The sequence below is a fragment of the Neofelis nebulosa genome, chromosome 5, assembly GCF_028018385.1.
Source record: "Neofelis nebulosa isolate mNeoNeb1 chromosome 5, mNeoNeb1.pri, whole genome shotgun sequence".
Lineage (NCBI taxonomy): Eukaryota > Metazoa > Chordata > Mammalia > Carnivora > Felidae > Neofelis > Neofelis nebulosa.
Window position 1 is genome coordinate 82305629 of NC_080786.1, and position 27272 is coordinate 82332900.

At 38.0% G+C, this 27272-nt stretch overlaps 1 protein-coding gene across 3 annotated transcripts in view; it reads left to right on the forward strand.

Moving 5' to 3' along the window:
• Positions 1 to 27272, forward strand: part of CCDC50 (coiled-coil domain containing 50) — an 86648-nt gene that overhangs the window by 23714 nt on the left and 35662 nt on the right. For 2 of the 3 annotated variants that reach the window (XM_058730846.1, XM_058730847.1), the window contains exons 2-7: positions 3272 to 3334; positions 4144 to 4270; positions 8793 to 8883; positions 14484 to 14601; positions 19461 to 19988; positions 27004 to 27119. In XM_058730846.1, coding sequence (XP_058586829.1) covers positions 3272 to 3334; positions 4144 to 4270; positions 8793 to 8883; positions 14484 to 14601; positions 19461 to 19988; positions 27004 to 27119 — 1043 coding nt within the window. The remainder of the gene's footprint in view (positions 1 to 3271; positions 3335 to 4143; positions 4271 to 8792; positions 8884 to 14483; positions 14602 to 19460; positions 19989 to 27003; positions 27120 to 27272) is intronic. The other variant, XM_058730848.1, reaches the window with a different exon arrangement.

Consider the following 27272-nt stretch of genomic DNA (forward strand, 5'->3'; position numbering starts at 1 on the left):
TCTCACTCAAACCCTAACCCATATGCGCTGTAAGAAGATTTAGGATCAAATAACAATGATACTTCATTCTTGCTGGTTAAATACTAAGAAGTCATTGAGAAGAGTCATTGTTATGGTAACCAGTAATTCATAAACTCCTTGCACCTGCTATGATACGGCAACTATGTCTTTATGTTTACGGTTTAGCAGCATATGCTATTGATGGAATTAAAGATGTGGATTTAAAAAGAAAAAGTTTGTGTTGTAGAATTTTAAAATGCAGTGTGTAAAAAATTACAAAAAAACAAAAGAAATACAGAAAACCCAGGGTGCCTGGGTGGCTCAGTCAGTTGAGCGTCTGACTTTGGCTCAGGTCATGATCTCACAGCTCCTGATTTCGAGCCCTGCATCGGGCTCTGTGCTGACAGCTCAGAGCCTGGAGCCTGCTTCGGATTCTGTGTCTCCCTCTCTCTGCCCCTCTCCTGCTCATGCTCTGTCTCTTTCTGTCTCAAAAATAAATAAACATTAAAAAAATGTAAAAAAAAAAAGAAATACATAAACCCATGATCCTGCCACCCATATTTAATAGATGTTAATATTTGCCTTATTTGCTTTAGTCTTCTCTGTTTTGTTTGTAAATCAATAGAACATCTGATATAGCAAAGGCACTCCTGCTCTTTGACTCTCTTTGTAGATGAGCACGATTCAATTCTAAATTCAGTTTGTGTCAGTGCTATATATTAAAAACATATTTTTATTACAGGTGTATGCATCCATAAACATTATGTTTTAATGTTGCACTGACTAAAACAAAAATATAAAATTGTTGCAGTTCTTCACATGGTTATCCACATGGAAACCTGCAATAATTTTATAATCTTTTATTCAGTATGACCTTAAACATGTATAAAATATATTGTTTGGCATAACTTTCTGCCTTGGTAACATAAATTGAAGTGGCTTTTAAGTTTTTTTCACCATAATCTGCAGGATGTTGTATGTTTTACAGTGTGACCTAATACATATATACAGCTGTGTGTGTGTCTGTGTGTGTACACGTATGTGTGAGTTTTGTGTAAGTAAAACTGAAAAAGTTTCTCCATTCCATGGTTTCCTCGACTGTGTGTTTTACTCTGTTTTCTAGCCTATTCATTTCTAGACTTAATAAATTGATTTTATGACCTAATAATAGGTTGCCATCCATGATTTGAAAAATATTAATCTCAACAATTAATCTAATCTTATCTAAAATTAATACGGGACATTAGTATACAGACATAAGCCTTCGCAGTATAATAAAAGTGCTTCAAATAATAAAGCAGCCTAATAAAATAGCATTCTTCTGCACAAGATTTGATTACATTCATTTTGTCTAATTCATTCTGAATATTTGTTTTCTGTGAACTAAATCCATACATGTCTTAGCCATTTGATCAATTAATATTAATTCACTAGGCATGTTAGGGAGTGCATGTTAGTCAGTATAGAATATCTCCTTTCAGTCTGTTGTGACCTCTTGGTTTGCCTGGAATCCCGGAGGGCTGTCATGGTGTCAGGAAAGGAAAGAGCTCTTGCTGGCTCAGATACTGACTTCTAACCTTGTCACCAACAAACTGTATATAGCCTTGATAACTCTTTTCTTCCGTCTGGCCCTCATTTTCCTCACCTATTAATCGAATGCGTTAATTAGCTCATCTTGAAAGCAGTTTCATTCTGTGAAACATAGGGTAGCTAGGACCTGGGCCCCAAAGTTGTTAGAATTTGCTGAGAATATATCAGATGTAAAAGAACAGGACTTTCTCCTGGAATTACAAGTTTTGCAGTTGCAAGAAGTAAGCAGGCCATATGTTGTTTAAATGGTTCTTGGGCAGAAATGATTCCCCAATTGTAAAACCATTTCAGAGGAACCTTAATGTCTCTAAGATCTACCTACTTTTTTATTGTGTTATTTCTCAGGGACAGGGCTGGCTATGTCAGTGTATATGTATGTGAGCATATATAAGTGCTAAGAATGGCAAAGGATTGTTTCTTTTTTCCATTTCAATTAAATGTCATCATAGGCAAATTCAAAGCTGCAGAAAGAAATCTATAAACTCTGTTAACTTTACAGGACAGTTTCATGAGTCCTACATGTTGTAGTAGTTTGTGGCTTTAGGGAATTTTCCTTTTTCATGTGAGTTACATGTTTGAAATAGAGTAAGAACATATCACCTAAATTACATGTCCTTCATACAAACAAAAGGCACATTTCATGATAAGAGTTCTTTATGAGTATTGTTTTGTGTATGTTTGTTTTAAGAAACAGGAGTTTAAATTGCAGTTTGGGGTGGACCTTGGAGACCATCTCTTCCCATTTGCTCCTAAAAAGATAGGCCAGTGAATGTTCTTGCCTGAATCTCCAAATCGAGGTGACAGTAGGGGCAGGTTCCTGTATCCTCTAAGCTTCCCATATCCTTTTGGTATGCAGATTCTTTTTAGGAAGCTCTACATTTACGGAGACCTAGGGGAGGTAGTTCTAACTCCTGTCTGAGGGTGTGGTCCCATTAAAGAAGTGATTATCCTGAAGTAGAAATCTGTTCCTACCCGAGGGATTAATAAAGGTGTGTTTTTCCTTAGGGGCAGCAGGATAGATGTAAGTCTCTGGGAGAGGATTCCCTCAACCCTAGATGGTTGAGGCAAAGGCTGGATTTCTTTTAATTCCTCTGACTATGCAAGAACTCAGCTTTCTCTTAGCTAACAGTATGCAGAAAGTTCTTGTCTCTTGTATTATGGCCACAATACTTGCCCTCTCTTTTTAGATGTGGATTAGAATTTCTGGACCTATGGGGCACCTGGGTGGCTCAGTTGTTTGAATGTCTGACTTTGGCTCAGGTCATGATCTTGTGGTTCGTGAGTTCGAGCCCCACATTGGGCTTGATGCCGTCAGCCTGTCAGCACAGAGCCTGCTTTGGATCCTCTGCCTCCCCTCCCCCGCTTGCACTCTCCCATAAATAAATAAATAAAAAAAAAGAATTTCTGGACTCTGGGTTCTGATTCTGTGGTTAATATCCTTAGGCCAGAGACCAGAGCTAACCATTACTTTGTGATACCCTGTGCTTGGCACTGGGCAGGTAGGATGTTTGTGAATGAAGACTTTGTATTAACTAGTCACTATTTTGCACTGCATGTTATAAAGCTGATAATCCTAAAATAGTAGAATTGATTTTTGAAGTAAACAAAATTCTTTTTTTTAACATATTAAAATACTACCATTGAACCTTCTTGTCTGCTTTTCCTCCTCCATCCTCTGCAGTGTGCCGAGATTTTGCTGTTTTAGAGGACCACACCCTGGCCCACAGCCTGCAAGAACAAGAGAGTGAGTAATGGCCCTCATTATGTTCCTTCTGTTTTCTTTTTTAGTAGTAGCTTGAGGCAGGTTTCTTTGGGTGAGGCAGGGAGAGAGAACAGAGTCACCAGGCCTACTTTCCATCAGTCCTGAGGGATTTATCTAGGCAAGTGCCACCTGGGTGGAAAATGAAGTTCTGGGTATTTTAAGGTGTGACAGCTGCCAGGGATTAGGAGATTTTGGGTATATGAGAGGAAAAGCGGGGCGTGAACCTTTCCCTTGCCTTAGTATTGTTAGGAGGGAGATACTATCTGGCATCTGTTCTTCCCCTAGAAGAGGGGTCTGAACATCTTTGCAGACATTGGAAGTATCTAGGTTGTGGCCTTTTCTCAATATTTATGTAGGTAATTATAGAAACTAAACCTAAGTTATGTGTGTTACACAGAAGTATGTATTTGCAAATATGTAATTTGGGAATCATTAATTCATGTGTCAATATAAAAAGTAAGTATTGAAAATGTTTATAAATAGAGTGACAGCTTGTGGAGCAGAAGGAGCCCTGGCCTTGGTTTTAGAGTATTGGTGTGGAAATCCTGTCACTGCCGCTGTTTGCCATGTGACCAGGGCAAGTTACTTAACCTTTCTGATTCTCATTTTACTTAATGGAAAGAGAAGAGGAATAATTCCTTTGCTGCCTGTTATATAGCATTATTGAAAGCATAAAATGAAGTCATGGATGTGAAGCTCTTTTTAATGGAAAAACCCTTCTTAAGTTATCCTGAGGCATATTATTAACCAGACGAAACATTGCGATTCCTCTCTTCAATCTCTCCGTCTAGTTGAACATCATTTGGCCTCGAATATTCAGCGGAACCGTTTGGTCCAGCATGATCTCCAGGTGGCTAAGCAGCTTCAGGAGGAAGATCTGAAAGCTCAGGCTCAGCTCCAGAAGCGCTACAAAGACCTGTGAGGATTTGGGGGCGGGCGGGAGGCATGCTGGAACTGGTTTTCTCTGTGGAGCCAGCAACCAGGGCAGGGAAGAAGACTGTGTGTCTGTTCCACTCATGCCTGTCACTGTTAGATTACAAATCCTATAGTGGCTAGCCGACAGTTTTCTTTGGTCTGAAATTTTTGTTGTTGTTGGAATACTTCGTAGGTTTGGGGACAAGTGGATTCTGGTATGACTCTCAGCACATTTAACTGTTGGACTTTGAGCATTTCGATCCACCTCTCTGAGTCTGTATTCCTTCCCTATAGCACGTGGAAAATAATCTCTGTTCCCTTTGCCTCATAGGTTGGTTGGGGGATCCAGTGAAATACTGGATATCAAAGAACTTTATGAGTTGTATTGGATTCCTTTACTCTTGCGTGGTTGATGTTTGCTGCCTTTATTTTCCTTGAACCTCTTTTGCTTTTCAGGGAGAGGCAGGATCTTCTGGAAAGCTCTGAAATACACACTCAGTTCTCTTTATAACTTCAGCATCTGACAGACATTCTTTCCTCAGTCTCCTCCTGTAATAGTTCGGTAAATGGAAAGATCATATCCAAGGTCTCTTCCAGCACAATGACTTACTTTTTTCCACTGTTTTAAAAGCTCAGAGGGTGCATTTCTTATTTAAGAGTGACCCCTGTATCTAAATCTCTGTGTAATCCCCTATATCTAAATGGTGGATTTAACCACAAGGTATTGTTTTGAGGGGAAAGGGTAGAGGGAGAAGTAAAGGGCCCCCACAGTTTACTGCAGTTCATGTTCAAATAAACAGGAAAGCCTATCATTTTTGCTGTCTTTGAGGAAGGGTTTGCCTTTCTGGTTTATTATTTGTAGAGAGAACTTTAGTCATCCTTTTGTTCAGCTTCCTTATTTTGTAAATAAACACTCTTACTGACTCTTGCTATACCTGTCACCATGAAAGGCGCTGGAGACCACAGATAGGAATAAAATATAGCTGTTGCCTTTAAGAGCCTCAGAATAAAACTCTGAGGCTTTTGAAATCTACAGAGACTGGTGTAAGCCACAGAGAATTAAATAATACATTTAATGACAATGAAGAAAGGAGAGACTGGGAAAACCATTCTAACACAGGTGATGTATTTAATCTGAGCCTTGATGGTTAAATTAGAAGTTCATAGTGCTAGCTGGAGGAAACCATTCTAGCCAGAGGGAGTAATAGGGAAGGGAAGAGGTTAAAGAACCTGGAATCTCATGGTAGCTACAAGATGTTCAGTATTGCTGGAGTGTAGTGTGTGATTAAGGGCATGGGTTAGGGCATGAGGACAGAAAAGTGGTCAAAAACTGGACCAAAAGTTATGCTTTTAGGAATTTAGATTTTGTAGATGTTATATTATAAACAACAGAGAGCCATTGAAAGAGTTTTAGATTTTCATTTTGGGATCTACTCTGGGGGATGGGTAGATAAAGGTTTGTAGGGGACAAGATTGAAGACAGCTTTGAAGTGGTCAAATTAAGAGATGACAAGGCTTGATTGGAGGGTAATGCTCATGGAATAAGAAGAGAGAGATTTGAGAGGTGTGGAGGTTTGGGGTCATAACCAGAGTTAAGATGAGAGCCAGAGGGGCACCTGGGTGGCTCATCCCTCCAGCTCTTGATTTCATTTCAGGTAGGTCATGATCTCACAGGTTTGTAAATTCGAGCCCCACGTCAGCCTCTGCACTGACAGTGTGGAGCCTGCTTGGGATTCTCTCTTTCCCCTGCTCTCTCTGTCCCTCCTCTGTTCTCTCTGTCTCTCTCAAAATAAATAAACAAAACAAAACACCCCCAAAAAACAAAACAAAAAGATAAGAGCCAGAGCTAGAGTATTCTAGAGTTCTAAATCATTGCCTTTTACATTATTCACAGTGCTTTGCTATCAAGGGCAGTTCTGAGGCTGGTGCAAAAGTTTAAGACCCTGAATTAGGGTAATGATAGTATAATGAGATTATTCAGAGATTATTGAGATAAAACTCTAAATATAAATGAGGATTCAGAGAGTCATGGATTATAGGTCTTAAATTAGAGGAGAGCCAGATATTCTATTTCTGCCTGGGACTTCAGGCTTTTGGAGGTACTCCTAGCTGAAATAAGTGGTTAGAAAGGAAGTTTTTCTGATTGTCACACGCTAGCAGTTTTTTTTTTTTTTTTTTTTTTTTTTAAATTTTTTTTCAACGTTTTTTTATTTTATTTTTGGGACAGAGAGAGACAGAGCATGAACGGGGGAGGGGCAGAGAGAGAGGGAGACACAGAATCGGAAACAGGCTCCAGGCTCCGAGCCATCAGCCCAGAGCCCGACGCGGGGCTCGAACTCACGGACCGCGAGATCGTGACCTGGCTGAAGTCGGACGCTTAACCGACTGCGCCACCCAGGCGCCCCTCACACGCTAGCAGTTTTGACAGTTGCACCTCACTGGCTGGATGAAATGCTGTGAATATTAATGAACTGGAAGCTCTTACTCACTCTGCATCCTGGGGCCCCCGTCCACTATCAGGCTTGCCCATTGTTGACTACCCCTTTCTCACGTGATTTTGCTTCCTCGGGATTTTGTGTAATTGTCTGAGTGAACTCGATCTTGTCCTTCATGGAAATATGATTGGAAGTGATTATCCTCAGCTTAAACCTCACTTCTTTATTTTCTGTACTAGGGAGGACATCTGTGTCACTTGTAACCTTTAACATTTCATTTGGATTTGCCTTCTCTGCTGGGCTTCTTCTTTTTCCCATCTATTATTATCTTGCATGTAATTAATATTTGCTAACTCCTGTACAGATTTTACCTGAGTTTGAGAGATCCAACTAGAGAAGTCTTTGAAAACTAGGAACATGATTTTGTGTATGGTTCTTAATTATTAGAAGTAAGTGAATGAAAAGAGGATATATAAATAAAAATTGTTTTGAGTAGATTTTGTTTCTTTTCAATTCTTTGGTTTGAGTGGTTAAGAGTTCTAAAATACTAGACCTATAAGATGAAGTCATTAAGTCCAAATACTTTTATAGCTGATAAATTGACAAGAGAGGGCATGGCTCACTGACTCTCAGTGGCAGGACCAGAAATCAGGTCTGCAGCTACCTTGTCCAGTGTTTTTCCTACTGATTCTAGGAGAGCCTTGCCATCCCTTACCTGTGCTCTCTCACTTCCTCTTCCTTCCTTTCTGTTTTGTATCGGCATAACATGTGCATACACGGCCGCGTCTCTGTCCACCTGTACCTGCCTGTCTCCAAGCATGTTGGAAGTGACCGTTTCTGTATACAAATGAGAATAATTTCTGCCTCTCAGTTTTGTTGGAAGAGAGAGTATGGGCTTTAATTTCTTAATCACAGTTCAGATTATTGCCCTCCCCAACACTTTCCAGTTTACAAAATGCTGTTTGTTAAACATGGAATAGGCAACCAAGAATGAGATTCATTGAGAGTTTTAAGTTCACTCGGTAGAGAGAGAATGAGAGGGAGAATGAGAATGTTTGTTTAGCAAGAAAACTCCCTCTGTAAGTCACAACTGTAATTTCATTCCAACCTCTTCTTAAGTCGTAAACCCTAAGCATGTTTATGGTCATCCTTCCTAGCTAACAGTTGTGTGTAAAGTTTGGCTTTCCAGAGGTATCAGGTTCTGGAGTTTGAAGCTGCCTATTGACTTTTCTTGACCTGAATCTAGAAGACATGCACTTGTACCCATCTCTGAGAGATCCAGTTCTTCTTTTTTGTTTGCATTGCTGTTTTAGAGGTGATCTGTTTTGCCCACCAAAATCATCCTCTTGGTTCTTCTTCCAAAAAGGATTGTGAGCCTTGACTGCAAAGTGAAGATTTACTCATGTTTGTATCCTCAGTGTCTGAGCATGGTGTCTGTACAATAGCAGGTGTTAAATTTAAGTCCCTGTTCAGTACATAAATGCCAAAACAAGGCAAACTATGGTAGCAGCAGTATTGCAGCATTCTCATTTCTCAGGGATCTGAGTTTTAAGAAAACTGGCACCAGCCAGAGAGGTGTCTACTGGGAACTGAAGCTGCACGGTATTTTAAGTATTAGTGAAACTGAAAAATACATCTAATTTAAACGCTTATAAAAATCATTTTAAAGTCATACCATCACTTCTAGGAGACCAGAGTGACATCTAGTGATTTGTATATTTGTGGACATTAATCTGATAGTTTACGTTTCCTTTGCAAGATCTTGAGAAAGCATGCCTGTCTGTAGAGTGGCCCCAGTATGGTGAGGTGATAAGAAAATTTAGAAAAGGCCTGGGACTTTCCATTGTAGTGTCTGGGGATCAGATTCTGGTTCTGCCACTTGTGTTCTCTGTGCTCTTAGGGAAATGCTGTCACTACTCTGGACCCCAGCTTTTTTATCTGTAACGTGTGACAATATCCACCTCTTTGCATCATTATTGTGAGGATTAAGTGAGCTAAAGATTAGCACGGGTTCATAGTATTCAGTAAATTGTATTTTTAAGAAAATTTATTTATTATTTATTCATACTACTTTCACCTTTGTTTTTTAGTGAACAACAAGACTGTGAAATTGCTCAGGAAATCCAGGAGAAGCTGGCTATTGAGGCCGAGAGACGACGCATTCAGGAGAAGAAAGATGAGGTACAACTAAGATAATGCCCCTCCACCCCAGCCTTGAGGAAGGGCTGCCTTCTGTATTCATGGACTCAGTGCAGGGTTGCCAGATGGGCAGCAGAACTCTCCTCTTTGGTGGTGCACAGTCCAAGTGTTGCCCTCCATGGACCACTGTTTATTGCCCCTCGATAACCTAAGTGAACTCTTCTTAAAGATGATGCTAATTCAACGTAAGAGGTGAATTAGTTTCCTTGGGCTGCCTTAACAATTACCACAGACTTGATGTGGTTAAAACAGTAGAAATAGAGTCTCTCACAGTTCTGGAGGCCAGGAATCCAAAATCAAGGTTTTGGTGGGTCCTGCTGCCTATTAGGAAAGATGCTTCTTTGCCTCTCCCTAGCTTCTGCTGGCTCCTGACAATCATTGGCATTTCTTAGAGTGTCACTGGATCACTTCAGTCTCTGCCTCTGTGGTCAGATGGCCTTCTTCCCGTGTCTTTGTGTCCTCTTGTTTTCTTAAAAGGAAACCAGTCATTGGATTGGGGACCCACCCTCATCTAGTATGATTTTCTCTTAACTAATTACATCTGTAAAGACCCTATTTTTGAATAAGGTCATATTCTGAGGTTCTTAGTAGAAATTACTTTTTGGGGGACACTATTCAAACCATACAGGGTGTTTGTTTGTGGGTTATTCGTGCAGTCTTGAGAGAGGGAGAGCAGACCTGTGTGTGGTCTGAACACAAGTCAGGGCGTGTCAATCGTGAGAGGCCAGGGGCCACCAGTGCTCTCACTCTTTGCTGTTCATGGCTTGACTCTCCTGTGATGCGCTGCCTCAAGGAACTAATCAGTTTAATTCTGTATATATTTTTAAATTGTATTGTTTTTAAAGTTGAAAATGACTACAAGTAGCAGCAGTGTTTTTTGGTAAGGAGACTTGAATTTGCATTTAACTATTTCCTTTGTTTTATACTTTTAGCCTTTCTTACAAACAATTCCTTTTCAGCATGTACTGATTCTTTTCTTCTTTCAAACCAGCTGTGCTGTTCTTGGCCACAGACTGAAGAAAATGATTTAGAATTGTAATAGGAGGATGGCCATATGATTTATTGTATGTATACTCACATATTCTTCTAGGTTCAAGGGGGGACTATTAATAATTACATAAGCTGGACCTGCCTTGGGTAAACCAGCACACGGAATCACCCTGTTAAATAGATGGGATGAGGACCATCAGTCAAGCAGCCTGCATATACTGCTGCTCCCACTGAGCCATCCTTGTCCCTCTAAGACTCCTTGTTCAGTGCCAGGTGAGCGGGAGACATCTGCTATGTGTGTATTTAGCTTTTCTTTAAGAAACAAACCGTGATCATGTGATAATCAGAACTGCAAGTAAGCATTAGGATTTGCTTTTTATCCTTCCTGTTATCAACACAGGAACTCTTTCTTCCTGCAGGATGTGTTACTCTGTGTAGTCAAGACTTAGCTTTGGGGATGAAATTGGGAACTGAAAGAAGTGATTATATTTTCTGAACAGGAAAGCTTCTATTTTAAAAAATAACAGAGTAATGAAGTTGGCTTCTTATAAATGCTACTGGTGTCCTGTGATCCCCCCCCATTCAAGAAAAACAGGATAGAAAGAGAAACCAAAGCACTTTATTTAGGCGTGTAGAATCTAAACAGCAATCACAATAAATAGTCTCGTGGTAATACTGTATAAAGTGAGCAGTGTAGTGATTGACTCTGTTCTTCAGATGAAGAAATTAAGACTTGAGGAAGTCAGTGACTGGTCTCCAGCTATAATAAGATGACCAAGAAATATCTGTACAGTTCAAGTTCCCTGACTGACTGCTTCTGACACGGATGTCCTGTGACACAACAGAAAACATGGAGATTTTCGAGTTAGGCTGCTCTGAGTTTGAATATTAGCTCTTTAATGTCTAGCTGTGGCTTTCAGCATTTTACTTACCCAGGTAGAACCTTAGGTTCCGAAATGGAGAAGTCATGATAATTGCACATACACTAGAGGGCTGTTGTGAGGTTTAATGCCTTTGGTGCATATTAACTTAGCTTCTTACATACTAAGTTAATTTCTTTTCTTTTTGCTTTCTTGCCTAGTGTTTCCCCACCATTCTGCCCCTTATAACAGCTCTGATTTCTATACAGAAAGAGATGTGTGCTAAATTAGAAAGGGGGAAAAATAAACAGGCTCAAGTGTATTCCAGTCTTGTGTGATCTGAGCCAAGAGTTTTCTTGCTTTTACACATCTCCCAGCTACCTTGCCCTCCTCTGTTGTTTGACCTACAGAAATGGTCCCATTCCCCAGTGCTGTCAGAGACTGAATGAGAAGTGCAGCTGTGGAGATTTAGTGAGACTAGCCTTAAAAGCTCCATTCAGACTCTTTGACTTTTCAGCTGATGCTTTAGATCAGAATATGCCTACCGTGCAGAGGTGTTTTCTTATCTGAAGATAGGGCTCTCAGCTGACTGGTATGGTATTAATATTAAATGCACAAAATTTGCATTAGTAAAGTTTGTCATTGAAGAATGTATGATAATACATATTTGTTTATTTTAGTCCATGGTGCCTCACAGAGGACACTGAGATGAGATAATAGTGGGAATTTTTCTGGCCAACTTTTGAAAAAAACATCATTGCCTGTTACTCGTGAACTGACCTAATTCTTTTTTTTTTTTTTTTTTTCCTCCCTTCTCTTCTCTCTCTCTGTGCTCTTCTATTTTCTTATGGAGTCTGCTTAGCTAGTATGTTCTTATTGGACAGCAGGGCTGTGGAAAATTCCTCTCTGGATTTTCACCCAGATCTCTTTAAGAGATTTTTGGGGTCAGTTCTTCTTTGGTTGTTTCTAACTCCCCAAACAACCAGATGTAGAATCCAAGGTCTCTTTCCTATTGGGACAGAGTATTTTTCCTGAACAACATTGTACATGAAGAATAGAGTTACACAACTCTGTGTGGGTTAATTAGCATTTCTGACTTTGTTATGGTATAATTTTATTGTGCTTTTTAACAGAGCACATATGTAAGGAAAGTAGCATTTCCATTCAGGGAGACAGATATAGGAAAGTTAAACCAACAAAAAAAAAAGTTTACAGAAGGAGAGAGATAGTCTTACCAGCATTGTAGCTTTCCCCTTCCTCCTCTCCCCAGTCCTCTTCCCTTCCTTCCTCTTCCTCTTTCCTTTCTCTTTTTTCTTTTATTCTTCTGTCCTCCCTCCTCCTTCCCTCCCTTCATTCCTTTCTTCCTTTTTTTAAAAAAACTTGTTTTACATAGTGTGACTATAGTAGTTGCATTTCTCTCTAAGCCTCTGTTGAAGAAAGGGTTGTAGCCTTTGGGAATACTGGACTGTGTGAGTTTGTAAGTAATTAAAATGGACTAATTCCATTGGGATCATTTTCTTTAGTCATAGCATAAACATTTGTCAGTGTTATTTAATAAGGCTAAGGAATGTGTGTTTAGTTGATTTAACTTATTTTTAAATGAAATTCTTAAGCATGTGTGTATGTGTATGTGTGTGAATATCTATAGGTATATGTGTGTCTCTGAACCTAGGTCCAAATATATGTGAATGTGCCAACTATTTTAGGGCAAACCTTTTTTTTTTTTTTTTTTTTTTTTTTTTGCTTAAGTAAACATTAGCATCACCATTTTATGAAAAGTCTGTGGCACTAATCCAATAGTTTGAAGCCATTTATAATATGAACTGTTCAGGGATAAACTTAGTAACCAGTTTACATTAAAAATTAATTTAGTGTGAAAGTGATTAGAATTTCATGTTCTAAAAAAGTATTTATATAAGTTGGTAATATTTAGAGCATAGCTCAAATAGCAGTACATTTTAGCTACTAAAAAAATTTCCTATGTTTTGGCACTTTAAAAATAAGATTATACATGTATGGCCAGAAAGGGGGAGGGAGTGGAAGGTGCCTGGTTGAGAAAATTCTTCTTTCTTCTTATCTTAGTTATATTGATGTTTTTTGCATCCATAGAACTGGTATATTGTTTTCTGGTCTTATACCCCGCTGGAGATGATACCTCTTGAGAGTTCCCTACTGAATTAGATGTTAATTACTGGTTGATAAAGAAGTGTAGCAATCTAATGGAATGTCTTTCCTTCTTTTTTTTTCCTTTCTGATAGTCATTTGACAGTCACATTTTTAGATTTCCTTGATTTTGTGCTGAAGATTTCCTCATTTTGAAATTTCCTCATTTCCCACCATTGAGGAATAGAAGTGGAAACTTTCAGGGAGAAGTAACCCTGATATAAAATCGTATAAACCAAAAAAGTAGCATAAGGAATTCAACACAATAGTTTAGTAATTTGTCATGTGCTTGGGGAAGATGTGCTAGGCTCCTTTGGGCCCCATTGCACCTGGTTTGTGATAATGCCTCTCTTAGAGCACTCCCCTTTCACAGGGTCTTAAATCGTGCTAATGGTTTTGCTTCTAAAACTTAATAGGTAAGGCTTTGAAGATATTGATCATATATCCTGTTTTTCTACAGAAGACTCTAGGAGAATGTTTGGTTCCTTGAAGGCAATCAGTAAATACATGTTTTTATTAAAATTACTTTTTTCTAGCATCTAGAGATCTTTAACTGTGTTCTGTCTTATGCTCATTGTTTCAAATTTTCAAGAGGTGGGTGAGCTTGAATGACAGAAAAGGGAAAGATGAAATATAATGGTGAATTTTCATTCAAATGAATGTATTTACCAGAAGGTCTTTTAATTATGGAGGGTTTTTTTTTGTTTTTGTTTTTGTTTTTTTTTACACATTAACTCAAAGTAAGCCTACTTGATTAATATGATTAATTAAAAAATAATTGAAAATGACTTCAGAAGGGTTTATGAGTTCTTTTAGGTTTGTTTTCTCAAATTATGTTTTATGAAACAGTAATTCCAAATGCAAAGACTTGTACTAATTCATGTAAGCAGAAATAAGATTTGCCTCTTTTATACTCACATTGACATTTTTACTCTTTTATTGAGGCATTCATGATTTAATTGTATTTTAGTTATTTGCATATACCTTTGCCATCATAGGCTGGGGGGGCAGGGTCAGAATGTTATTCATCACTCAGTAACTGTAAAAACTTGCCTGGCAAAGAAGCAAGGGGGAGATAGGAGGGAGACCATTTTGTCTTTTTCAGTGGTGCTCTAATGCAAAGCTAAATCAGCCAAATAATTTTTTTCAAAGTTTCAAAATTAAATTGTATATACAATTTTAATGTTTTATAGATTACTGCACTCTTTTCCATCCAGGCTTAGTGAATCATCGTCTTGGAAAAAGGGCCCACAAATAAGAATTTTAAAAATTCTGTTGTTTAATCAGCTTTAGAAATACTAGGTTTGTATGTCCCAGATTGAGTTAGGTTTAAATTTCAATTAACCAAAAAGTCTTTCTTGTTCATCTGGATCATGTGCTACTCCACTGAGTATTTGAATAGCATGAGCTTAATGCCATGAAGTCTGGAAAGCTATGGATGGAGTCCATAGAGATTGGCAGTGGAGTGTCAAACCATTGACTTTAGGGCCACTGGATGGAGTTTGTTGCATTGTAAAAGGTTTGTTTGTTCTCTGGTAATATTTGTTAGCATTCTCTCTTTATTTGCAGGACATAGCTCGCCTTTTGCAAGAAAAGGAGTTACAGGAAGAGAAAAAGCGAAAGAAACACTTTCCAGAGTCCTCTGGATCCAGTGCTTATGGAGATAATTACTACTATGAAAATGGAGGTAACAATGACTACATTATGACTTACTCTATCCTTAGACTCAACCATAGGACACTCCTTTAAATTTGTCTGTAAAGTGACCTCAGGGTCTATATGGATTTATGGCCAAGTTCTATGTGAATCTGAATTCGTCTGTTCCTTAGTTGGATGACCAGAGCCATTTTCATGGCTGTTAAAACAACTGGCATTTTGTAAGATTTGGCATGCATTCTTTCGTGCTGCAGCCACTTGGAATGCTGTACTACATTCTAAGCACATAAATTGGGGTGTGGAAAATGGGGGTGAGGCTCTGGGCTTGATCTTTCTCAAGGAAGTCTGGGCACAGTGTCCGAGGCAGCAAAGTGCCATGAATAATGAAGATGGTACACAGCACATCAGTTGGGTAACAAAGCTCTTGTGTTTTAAACATAGGCCGCTGAGTATGTATGTTGATGACAAAATTAAAATTTAAGATTCCATGATCATTATTTGTCCTTGCTATTTTGCTTTCTTGCTGTTTGATTACTATAAAGAAAAAAATCCTGAGGGTGAAAAGTCCCTTCAGAATTTCTCTTCTCTAGTGCCTGCTTTTGCAGTGTGGTGCTGGTGCTTTGTGGTGGCGGTTGTGGTGCTGGTGATTCTTTCTCTTACTAGTGTGTTGGGAAATGAGCATTTGCAAGTATTGTCCCATCCTTTTTATTTTTATTTATTTATTTTTTTTTTAATTTTTTTTTCAACGTTTTTTATTTATTTTTGGGACAGAGAGAGACAGAGCATGAACAGGGGAGGGGCAGAGAGAGAGGGAGACACAGAATCGGAAACAGGCTCCAGGCTCCAGGCTCCGAGCCATCAGCCCAGAGCCTGACGCGGGGCTCGAACTCACGGACCGCGAGATCGTGACCTGGCTGAAGTCGGACGCTTAACCGACTGCGCCACCCAGGCGCCCCTGTCCCATCCTTTTTAAAGATCTGTCAAAGGAAAGACATTTCCTCTAATTCTAGCGTCCGTATTGATTGCAGTTCAGCTGGGAGACCACACTTAGGATAACAAGTAAGGAAAACCTAAAGCAGATTCTAGAAAGTAAAGACATTAATGTCCATGTTACTGAAGTCTCTTGTGAACTAATTATCAATTACTTCTCTGTGATTTCATTGTAAAAGGTAAGTAGGTGTTTGTGTTTGATGAGTGGAATGAAAGGAATGCATATGCAGATGTTAGGATTATTACCATTGAGGACAATCTTGCCCAGTCACATTGTTCTACATTTGTTACCAGTAGAGCTCGGCTCTGTGGCATAGTTCGTAGGCAGGTTGATTCTCTCTCTATTGCTTGATGTGCTCTCCTTCCATAAGTAAAGTGCTCAGCTCTTTCTTGATAACCATTTTCATTATGCTTGTTTTTCTAATGAAATCATGTATCACATAATTAAAAAACAAACAAACAGTATTGCCTTATAGTTTTGTGCTGGAAACCAGAATGTGAAGAGTTTATTCTTCATATTCAGTTACAACCTTAGAAATGTGCTCTTGTGTTTTTTATTTGTTTTTATTTTTAATTCTGCTCTGGAATCATGTTCACTGCAAATAAAAGTCACTATTTAAAATAAAACTATTAAGTCTAGAAAAGCATTAGGATGGCAAGTAATTAAGTATACTAAAGTATTAATTTTAGCCTCCCTCTGTTAAAACTTTACACTAATTTGAATTGGGACTCAAATCTGGTTGTTTTGATCAGAGTGCTATCATCCTTGAGGGCAGGGGACTACCTATGTTAAGAATTCAGTAGTTTTTCAGGAACATTTACAAAAATAATGAAGTCTTCACCTCCTGAGCATATGTATGTGAATATTGGAATTCCTTTTCAGTTGTGTTGTTGAGAGTTTATATGTTGCTGAACATGTGTGATCCTCATTCACTTGCCTTTGAGTTAGACTGAGTTGAGTTCCACAGAAACCCCATCATAATTCGGCTCATATGCTCAAAGTAATTCTTAGGTTCTTTGCAGTTGTCTTTTCCCAACACATAGGGATATTCTTTAATTGTACTTCTCTATCTTTATGTGTACTTTGATTTTTGCCATACTTATATAATAATTATAATAGATCATTATGGAAGTGGTCCTCTTTTCAGCTTTTATTTTGCTTCAGTGTAAATCTTAAAAATGATCACTTAAAGATTTTCTACAAATCTGAAATTATCTAAAACATCTGTCAGATTTATATCAACTAAAATGGCATGTCTTATTCATTTGTGAATCCATGTTTTTCTTTCAAAGCCACTGACCTGTATTACAGGCATATTAGTCTTTTTTAAGTCATGGTCTTTGGAGCCATAAGACCTTGGTTCAAGTTTCATTCCTTCCTTAGAGCATTTGTAATGTTGAGAAGTTATCTACTATAATCACATTAAGCCTTTCTCTCATCTGTAAGATGGAGAGTTTAAAAATACATCCTTCACATGGGTGTTGAGAAGATCAAATAATATAATTTTGGTGAGGACTTAAACTCCAAAGTACTGTTGTTCATACATGTATCAGTGTTATGTGTGTATGACAGTATCTTCCATTTCTAAACAAAAATCATCTTATCTTGAAAGACAAACATGGAAGCACACAAATAAAGTGTGTGTGTATACACATATACATATGTATGTGTATATATAAATGCATACGTGTTGGCTCTAAGGAACTTAATTATATTTGCCAAATAACTTGGTCACAAGAAAAATACAAGTCCCAGTCCCCACCCCAGTCTTTTTTCTTTCCCAGGTTTGAAGATAACACAAGTGAAGTAGACAATAGATATTTTTTCCTATCAACTCTGTGAAAATATAGTGACAGCTCTGTTCTAACTCTTGAAACACATTCAACTAAAGTAAAACTGATTATCAGTTAACTTTTCAGAAAGGATTAAAACCACCACCAAAAGAACAATCATAGCCTCACATATCCATGTCAAAAACAGAACCCTTGTTTTTTTGGAGCTAGAAGGTAGACTTCATTCATGCAGCCCTTTGTGGGAACATTGGTATTAACACTGAACCATTGTTCCCTGGATATGGTTATCATTTAAGTAGCTAGTCAATTTATATTAATAATTGATAGCAGTAGTCAATTGATTCTCAGTTGTCAAGACACACTTAAAATGATAGTTTGCTAAAATTATAGATACTTTTTTACCATAGAGAGTAATTGTTCTGTTTCAGTTTTGCTTTTATGCAAAAAATAAATGTAATCAAAAGTTCTTCAGATGATTTTAGAAGACTGATTTTTAATTTGGATATCATCTTTGAAGCAAATTTCCTTTTCTTCTGAAAAGTTCAAGAGGAAACAATTTGAAGGTTTTGAGAAGCGTTATGGCGTCAGTGATACATTTAGCACAAATTTCCCCTTTCTCAGTTCCTTTATTAGATTAACGATAAAAAAGCTAAGACAACAAAAACAAAATGAAAGAAAAACCCTAAAAACTAAGAAAATGTATAGTCCTTTATTTCCTCTACATCCCATCAAATTGGGGTAGCTGTTTCAGATGCAATTCAGCAAGTGAGTAATTTCAGCAGGGAACAAATCTTAGATAATTTAGTAGTTTTCTTGGAACTAGGGTTTCTTTTCTTCTTCTTCTTCTTTTTTTTTTCAGTTCATTTATTTTGAGAGAGAAAGTGCACAGAGTGGGGGAGAGAGAGAGAGAGCAAGCTCAAGGGGGGGGGGGGGGAGAGAGAGAGAGAGAGAGAGAGAGAGAGAGAGAGAGAGAGAGAGAAAATATCCCAAGCAGTCTCCACACTGTCAGTGCAGAGCTTAGTGCAGGGCTCGAACTCACAAACTGTGAGATTGTGACCTGAGCAGAAATCAAGAGTTTGGATGCTTTAATCAACTAAGCCACCCTGGTGCCGTGTGATTTATTTTTATTACAAAATGTACTAAGGGTCTTAGACAATGTTAAATATGCCCTGCAAAGTGCATAGTAATTCCCTTCCTTCATTTTCACAATAGGCTTGTGCCCGAATGAGACTGGACAAAAGCACACCTCTATGTGCTGTTACTGAAATTTGTTACTGAAATCCCTGTGTTACATTAGGGATTTGTATATTTAGCACATATTGTCTTTTTATAGAAAGAATACAATATCATATTTTTTGAAGTGAATGTAGGGATGGAAGGGACTCCTTTTCCTGTATTCTATTATGGCATCCATTTTTAATATTTTCCTCTGTAAAATTTAAGTTAAGTTTGGGAGCAGAGTTACCCAAAGATAACAGGGTCATTTACTCACTTAAAATTCTCTACCCCATCCTCTTCCACATTGAACTGCATGGCTGGGAATACTTGTTTTGGCCACCTAAGGAGAGAGAGTAGGGGAATACTAAAAACTGGGTCATTTCTCAGACTCTAATGGAAATTAGCAACATTCTGATAGAGATTTATTATCATTTCCAATAAGAATATTTGAAAGCCTCTTCCTAGAAACCTTAATTATCACAAAGCTTGGTTGTTTTCTGTTTAATGAGACTCCCTCAACCCCTACTTTCCCCCCATAATACTTCCAAATTGGTTTTATAAATAGAATTTAACATTTAATGGCCATGGCTTTTGTTACTGGCAAATATTAAAGTACTGTATTAAGTCTCCATAATCATAATCAAGCTCTTCTTTCAGATTTAAGTTATTTCACATAATTTTAGTCTTTTAAATTTTTGACCGTGTACCCAGAATCCTTCATCTATGCCTGGACCAATCCAATAAATGCCCATCCCCTCTTTGCAGTTTGTTGAAAAACCAGTCTTCTCCATTTTAAAATATGGGCCCTGTCTTTCCTGTATGGTGAGTTCATATGCTCATTAAGTTAACCTACATTTCTATTTTTCACATCCCTCCACTTCCACTCAGACCAGCCACAGTCAAGGAGGGCAAGGGAATTGGGTTCTGGAGTCTCAAGGTCTTGTAGACTCCAAAGTGATGGAAACACTGTGAAGCAAAGGAAAGAGAAACCCAAACATCCAATGGAGAACTTGGAAGAGCTAGAAGATTACTGTTCATCAGGGAAACTTCTGTCATCCTGTAGCTCGAGCAAAGTGAGGGGCAGTCCCCAAATTGACTCTGAGCAGCGTGAAAGGAAGCGGTCTGATCATGAGAGACTTCGGAGACCTCCACTTCCCAAGATCAGTGGTGAGGTGTTTTTGAGTACTGGATTTGATGACTGGGAGGCTAACAGTAGCCATCGAACTCAGAATTGGGAAAAAAAGTCCAGACACCAAGACCGACTTTCACCCAAGTCTTCACAGAAATCAGGGCTTCATTACAAGGAAGCTGTGTATGGGAGGGACCATGGGCAAGGTGAGCACAGAGAAAGGAAACACAGGCCCAGGACTCCTCCCTTCTCAGAGAGTGAGAAATGGCTCCAACTCCATGACACAGGTAATAAAGGACGGTCATGTTGAAAATCCTGGTATCATGTATATACATACAAGCAAATGTATTTAATAAGCATCTTCAGCAACGTATTCTTTCTCTGTAGTTTGTACTCATGGCTTTGAAATAAATCCTGGAGCCAAATATTATAAAAGGTATCTACTTAATACCAAGTGTATAGGAAGAAGAAACATATTTGTACATTTATACTACTACCTTCCAAGAAAATTCACCAATTCCTTACAAAGTTCTTCCAGCCCCAGATTGCAGTGGACGTGCCCATCCTAGACACAGTTCTTCATTTGTTAAGACCATATACCAGAGAATCAGATACCAAATCATAGCTCCTGAATTTCTGGGTGTAAGTCAGATCTTGTGACACTGTCTTTGTATTATTTGCCTAACTAGAATATCAAGGCTGGAATTTCTAGCTTCTCTTGGTCTCATCTTTGCCATGTGTAAAGTGAGAGATCAGATAGGCATTCTCTAATAACAGCATATTTCAAATTGTGGGCCTTGGTCTATTTTTGTCAGAATCAGCTGAGCTGCTTCGTAAAGAAGCAGCTTTCTGGATCTCACACATATTATAATTTCTATAGTTTCTCCTGGCAGTTTGGACTCATTTTAGACCTGAGGTAATTTTTCTGCACTTAAAGTTTGAAGATCATTTCCTTAAGTTACTTTCTAGGCTCTAACCATCAACGACTCTAATGCTACAGTTGGTGTTCTGAAATGGCGGTATCCGGTAAGTTCTTGGCATTTGTTTAGGAATAAGGTGAATGTCCTGGCATGTCTGGAGTTTACCTCTGAAGTCCTTCATTGACCCAGTAATGGTTCTCTCTCTTCTTATCTGGAAACTGCTGTGTGGTGATGTTTTCCTTGTGGTTCTACCACTGTAAGTCATAATTAGATCATACTCCTCTCCCTGGTTCTATTGTACTCTTATTGAAGTTTTGCAGCGATGTAAGGGTTATTGGAGAGTACCAACGAGGCATCTCTACTTATTTTCTTCCTAACTGTTGCCCAGCCAACCTCTACTTTTGGGTCTGGAAACTGGTTAGGTTGCAGATTCAGGTTGATTTAGTTTGTTTCTCCTATTGTGTTATTTTTTCCTATCATGTTAGTCATTTAAGTTATTAAAAGACTTGGTCATAAAGAAAATGAAAATTCAGTTTAGCAACCATATTAAGTATCTACTGGAAATATTCTCGCCTCAGGCTTTATGTTTGGGGATATATGCTTGGATCTGAGCCTCAGAGGGTTTTAATAAGTCAAGCCAAAAAGATGGAGTGAAAGTAAACAGTCATAAATTAGGTATATTTTGAACAAAGAGCTCTGGAGGAGTAGAGGAGAACTGATATCATCTGTCTATAGTAAGTTATACTATATCCAGATGTAGAAAGACTTAGAGTCCTAATATGGGAGAGAGTTGCCCCCACCTCTGCATTTCTGATTCTGTGATTCTGATCTTTTAAGAGTGCTCTGAGGACCGGTTAATCTTTACGGCTTTTAGTTATTCTTGAGGTTTTCTTAAAAAGGCTTAGGAAGGGTAAAACTAATATGAAATGAAATACTAACTCACAACTCTATTACTGGAATTGTGGGTAAACTCGCCCAAGGACCCAACACAATGGTTTAAAAAAAAAGGTGGCTAGGCAGGTACTCAAATGGCTACAACAGAGCTGCTGGTCTTGATATTCAACGTTAGAAATTCTATCTTCCTAGCTACTACAGGCATTTGATTTTGTGACCCCACGAATAGAAGGTTACATTAAAATGCAATTACTAAATACTGGTGTCTATTCTTGTTTTTGTAAAAGCATAGTTCTTAAAGTTGTTGGCATAGGCCAAAATTTTATTGACTTATTAATTAAGAAACTGGCAGAGTGACAAAGAGCTAATGAGAGAATTTGAGGGCAGGCTTTTTTATAGTTAGTTGAAAAAGGAATGCAAAATACAATTGTTAAAATTAAATATAAGATTGGTTAACTTTCTAAAGGACAGTAAAACCGTAACATCTTTGAGGGTAACTTCTCTAATGAGCTATTAAATCATAACAGCATATTAATTTTTCTACAGTTTAAAAGCAAACTTTTAACAGTTTTATTCTGTGAGAATTTAAAAGTAAGCTGTATTTGTGTTTGTTGGGGGAGGTCCTTGTGTCCTTAAACTGGAGAATGATGAACAGGAGACAAGGATTAGATTAAGAATTGAATGTGAAACTGTTAAGTATGGCTCACCTGATCTTTTGAAAGCTGGTTTTTGGATTGTTGAGGCTACCAAGATGAGAGCAGCCATTCCTTCAATTTCTTTCAACTAACTGCATTTGAAAAAAAATTTAAGGCATCTCTGTTTTCTATAATGAAATGTACAGCCTTACATTGTAGTATCTGAAGTTCCTTCTTACATACTCACATAAGCTCTTTTTACCTCTGGTACACAGCATACTACTATTTAGTGGGCAGTTCTGCCAGTCCAGAAATCTAGTATTTTATGATGGAGATTTTCTGCTTATGAGACATGTGAATTACAGTGATGTATCAGTAGTTCAAATAAACTCTTTACCCACTAGGTATTTGGGACTTAGATATTATTTCAGATACTTATTAGTTAACCATTTATTCATTCATTCATTTATATTGAGATATAGTTAATGTATAACATTATATTAGTTGAAGGTGTACAACGTAATGATTCCATATTTGTGTATATTACAAAATGTTCACAATAAGTCTAGTTAACGTTCATCACCATGTATAGGCACAAGGTTTTTTTTTTTCCTTATGATGAGAACTTTTAAGATGTACTCTCTTAGCATCTTTCAGATATGTAATACAATATTACTAACTGTAGTCATCAGGCTTATTTATTTTATAACTGGAAGTGTGTACATTTTGATCACTTTCACCCATTTTACTCACTCCTTACCCTCTGCCTCTGGCAACTCCCAGTCAATTCTCTGTATCTGTGAGCACTTTTTTTTTTTTTTTTTTATGATTCTCTGTATAATTGAGATCATATGGTATTTGTCTTTCTCTCATTTCACTTAGCATAATGCCATCAAGGTCTGTCCATGTTGTTGCAGATGGCAAGATGTCCTTATTTTTTATGGCTGGATAATATTAATTGTATATACACCACAGTTTTCTCTATCCATTCATATGTTGAATGACACTTAGGTCGTTTCCATGTCTTAGCTTCTGTAAATAATGCTGCAGTGAACATGGGGATGCAGATATCTTCTTGAATTAGTGCTTTTTGCTTCTTTCAGATAAATACCCAAAAGTGGAATTGCTGGGTCACATGGTAGTCTTATTTTTTTTATTTTTTGAGGAACCTCCATACTGTTTTCCATAGTGGCTGTTTCCAGTTTATGTTCTCACTAACAGTGCATGAGGGTTCATTCCCTTTTCTCCACATCCTCACCAACAGTTATTATTTCTTGTCTTTTTGATAATAGTCATTCTAACAGGTGTGAAGTGATATTTTGTTGTGGTTTTGATTTGCATTTTTCTCATGATTAGTGATGTTGAACACCTTTTCAGGTACCTGTTAGCCATTTGTATGTCTTCTTTAGAAAAATGTGTATTCAGTTCCTCTGCCCATTTTTTTAAAGTTTATTTATTTTTGAGAGAGAGGGAGAGAATGAGAGAATGAGTGGCGGAGGGGCAGAGAGACGGGGGAAGGAGGATCCAAAGTGGGCTCTGTGCTGAGAGCAGTGAGCCCGATGCGGGTCTCGAACTCACAAACCATGAGATCATGACCTGAACCAAAGTCAGACGTTTAACTAACTGAGCCACCCAGGCACTCTGCCCATTTTTATTTTTTTTTTACTTAAAAAATTTTTTTTTTTAGCATTTGTTTTTTGAGAGGCAGAGAGAGACAGTATGAGCGGGAAAAGGACAGAGGGAGAGGGAGACACAGAATCCGAAGCAGGCTCCAGGCTCTGAACTGTCAGCACAGAGCCTGACGCGGGGCTCAAACTCACGAACAGTGAGATCGTGACCTGAGCCGAAGTCAGACACTTAACCGACTGAGCCACCCAGGTGCCCCACTCTGCCCATTTTTAAATCAGATTGTATTTCGCTGTTGTGTTGTATGAGTTCTTTATGTATTTTGGGTAGTCACCTCATATCAGATTTGCAAATATTTTCTCCCATTCCGTAGGTTACTTTTTCATTTTGTTAATGGTTTCCTTTGCTGTGCAGAAGCATTTTAGTTTGATGTAGTCCCACTTGTTTATTTTTGCTTTTTGTCACCTTTACTTTTATGTCACATCAAAAAAAAAAAAAACATTTCTAAGAGCTTATGTTTTCTTCTAGGAGTTTTATGGTTTCAGGTCTCATGTTCAAGTCTATAATCCATTTGAGTTAATTTTCGTATATAGTATATGAAAATGGTTTAGTTTCTTTCTTTTGCATGTAGCTGTCTAGTTTTCCAATACCATTTCTGAAGAGACTATCTTTTCCCCACTATATATTCTTGGCTTCTTTGTCATAGATTAATTGAGCATATATACACAGATTTATTCCTGGGCTCTATTTTATTCCATTGATCTATGTGTTATTCTCTTAAAAATTTTTTTTAATGTTTTTGTTTATTTTTGAGACAGAGACAGAGCATGAGCAGGGGAGGGGCAGAGGGAGAGGGAGACACAGAATCTGAAGCAGGCTCCAGGCTCTGAGCTGTCAGCACAGAGCCCAACGTGGGGCTCGAACTCATGGACTGTGAGTTCATGACCTGAGCTGAAGTCGGACGCTTAACTGACCGAGCCACCCAGGTGCCCCTGTGTCATTCTGTTTTAAACTGACTGGAGGTGACAATCTTATCACTCTGTCAAATCAAATAAGTCTGTTTATTTGACTATTTCATTTGAATGTCCTCCAAATGTCTTTGATATATATTAAAATATTTTCTCAGTGAATTTGGTGCACAGGCGGAGGCATAAGAAGGGAGAAGGTTTAGTGTGTTCAAATCTGAACACATCCCACTCTGTTGTTTCTTTCACTGGTGGCTAAATGGAAGGAGTAAGGCATAAGTGTGATTTTCCCTGTCAGACTCAACAAGGCGTTGAGCATTTGTTGAAGTGTCCTTTTTCTGTAGGTAGCAGTATAGTATCACAACCTCTTTTCCACCAACTTTGTCCAATGTCAGCTTCCCTAATTTCATGTCTTTTCCCTGAAATACTGTTTTCTAGTTATGAACAAACTAATCATAACTTAGGGAGGTTTATATTTCATTTAAATATGATCCACTCTTATGAGTATCCCTCTGTTTCCTGACTGTCACAAACCACTCAGAAATCTGACTAAAGCTAGCCCTGCCCAGCCCAGCAATATAAGATTCAGTAGTTCTAGAGATGATGGGAAGTTGAAGTGGATTTGGTATTCTAGGTACACAGACGCTAAAGGCCTGAAGCTAAGAGAGCCAGGTTTAATAGTCTATGTTTGTGGGAAAGAGAGATGAGTCCATGGCTTTTGGATTTACCACAGAGCTAAGTTCAAAGCTCTACAAAGGCTTCACCAGATAATTTAAATTTCTTCATGTGCCCATAATTTAGTTGTATTCTTTTTCTTTTTTGTTTAAAGCAAGTGAATCAAGTGTATTGAAGTATTTTGATAAAAATTATTTTAATGTATGGTTATTTTGATGGACATAATACAGTAAACTAATAGCTTCAATGTCATTTTCAAGTAAGAATCAACTGTTAAGATTTAAAACAATCAACCCGAACTACCAAAGGCCAGATCTCATTCAGGTTATTTAAATTAGCCCTTCAGGTTTGTGTCAAAGATTTGTATGTTTATTTAAAGCACCTCAAGTGGTTTTAATATATAAGTAGGGCTGAGACTGATGCAAAGAAATAGGTAATTAGGAGTAAATTTTCTTTTTACCTTCAATAATCCATTTACTGAAAGTCACTATTCCAGATGATCACTCTTGTTCGTGGCATTAAAAATATTACTTCTCAATATAATACATTCACATTGTTGAATAACTATAATTTATTTATTTATTTTTAATGTTTATTTATTTTTGAGAGAGAGACAGAGCATGAGCAGAGGAGGGGCAGAGAGAGACGGAGACACAGAATCCTAAGCAGGCTCCAGTCTCAGCACAGAGCCCAACACGGGGCTTGAACTCACGAGCCGTGAGATCATGACCTGAACTGAAGTCGGATGCTTAACTGACTGAGCCACCCAGGTGCCCCAATAATTATAATTTATAAAGGATACACAGAGGGGAATATCTGCAGTGTTGAAATAAACATCAGCAATTACCACTTGACTAAAAGTTATAAAAAGAATATATGCTGCTTATAAAACTTCAAAGTAGGGGAAAAATTCCCCACCCATACCCCATGTTACTTTTTTCTCAGAGGAGTAGACATCTAAGGTCATTATGTTCTCTGGTATTTCCCTTATATTACATCTTCCCTAAAATTTAGCAACAGCATTGAGCTGATGGAAACTACAGGAAAGATCCAGAGCAGATGGGTTTGTTCACCATCAGAGCAGAAGCCACAGTAGGGCCACTGGTTGGCTAATAGGGACTGTCATGTAACTCTGAGGTGATGCTGTTTCTGAAGTAAAGTACGCAAGGCTGAGTTAAATAGAAGGAAGACTCTTACTTCCTCCAGTCTTGACAGCCTCTTTATAACTCTGACTCAGTAACCTTCTTGATTTTTTTTTTTATTTTAGTATCTTAACCTTTTTTTTTTTTTTCACTTGCTATTTTGCAAAAGCCTCACTTACAGTTCACTGTATGATTTCCTGCTGTTGAAGAAAGTATGTGAAAGGGGAATTTTTCCTGGGCACTTTTGGGTGGGTAACTGTTTAAATGTGTGGATAATCTGCACTATGACTTCTGTGCCTCTGGGAAAAAATTATTTCTGGTGCACTCTACTGTGAATTCTGTAGTGGTGCCAATATTGTCAATATTAGATACAAAAAATAACTTCTTAAACTTTGCAACTTTTCAGAAAGCAAATGCAGTTGCCTTATTATATTGAGTTTTCTAGGAATGAAGCCAAGAGGAATGAAAGAGGCTGTCTCTACCCCGTCACGAGTGGCTCACAGGGATCAGGAGTGGTATGATGCTGAAATTGCCAGAAAACTGCAAGAAGAAGAAATTTTGGTGAGAAATTTTCATGCAAAAGTTTAGGTGATAATCACTAAGTTTTCTTGAATAAAATTGAAATTATGTGAGAGGCATTGTGATCCTCTATGAGTTGAGTATGGGTGGAAAATCAAGCTAACGGGAATAGAGTGTCCAGTTTTACTTACTGAG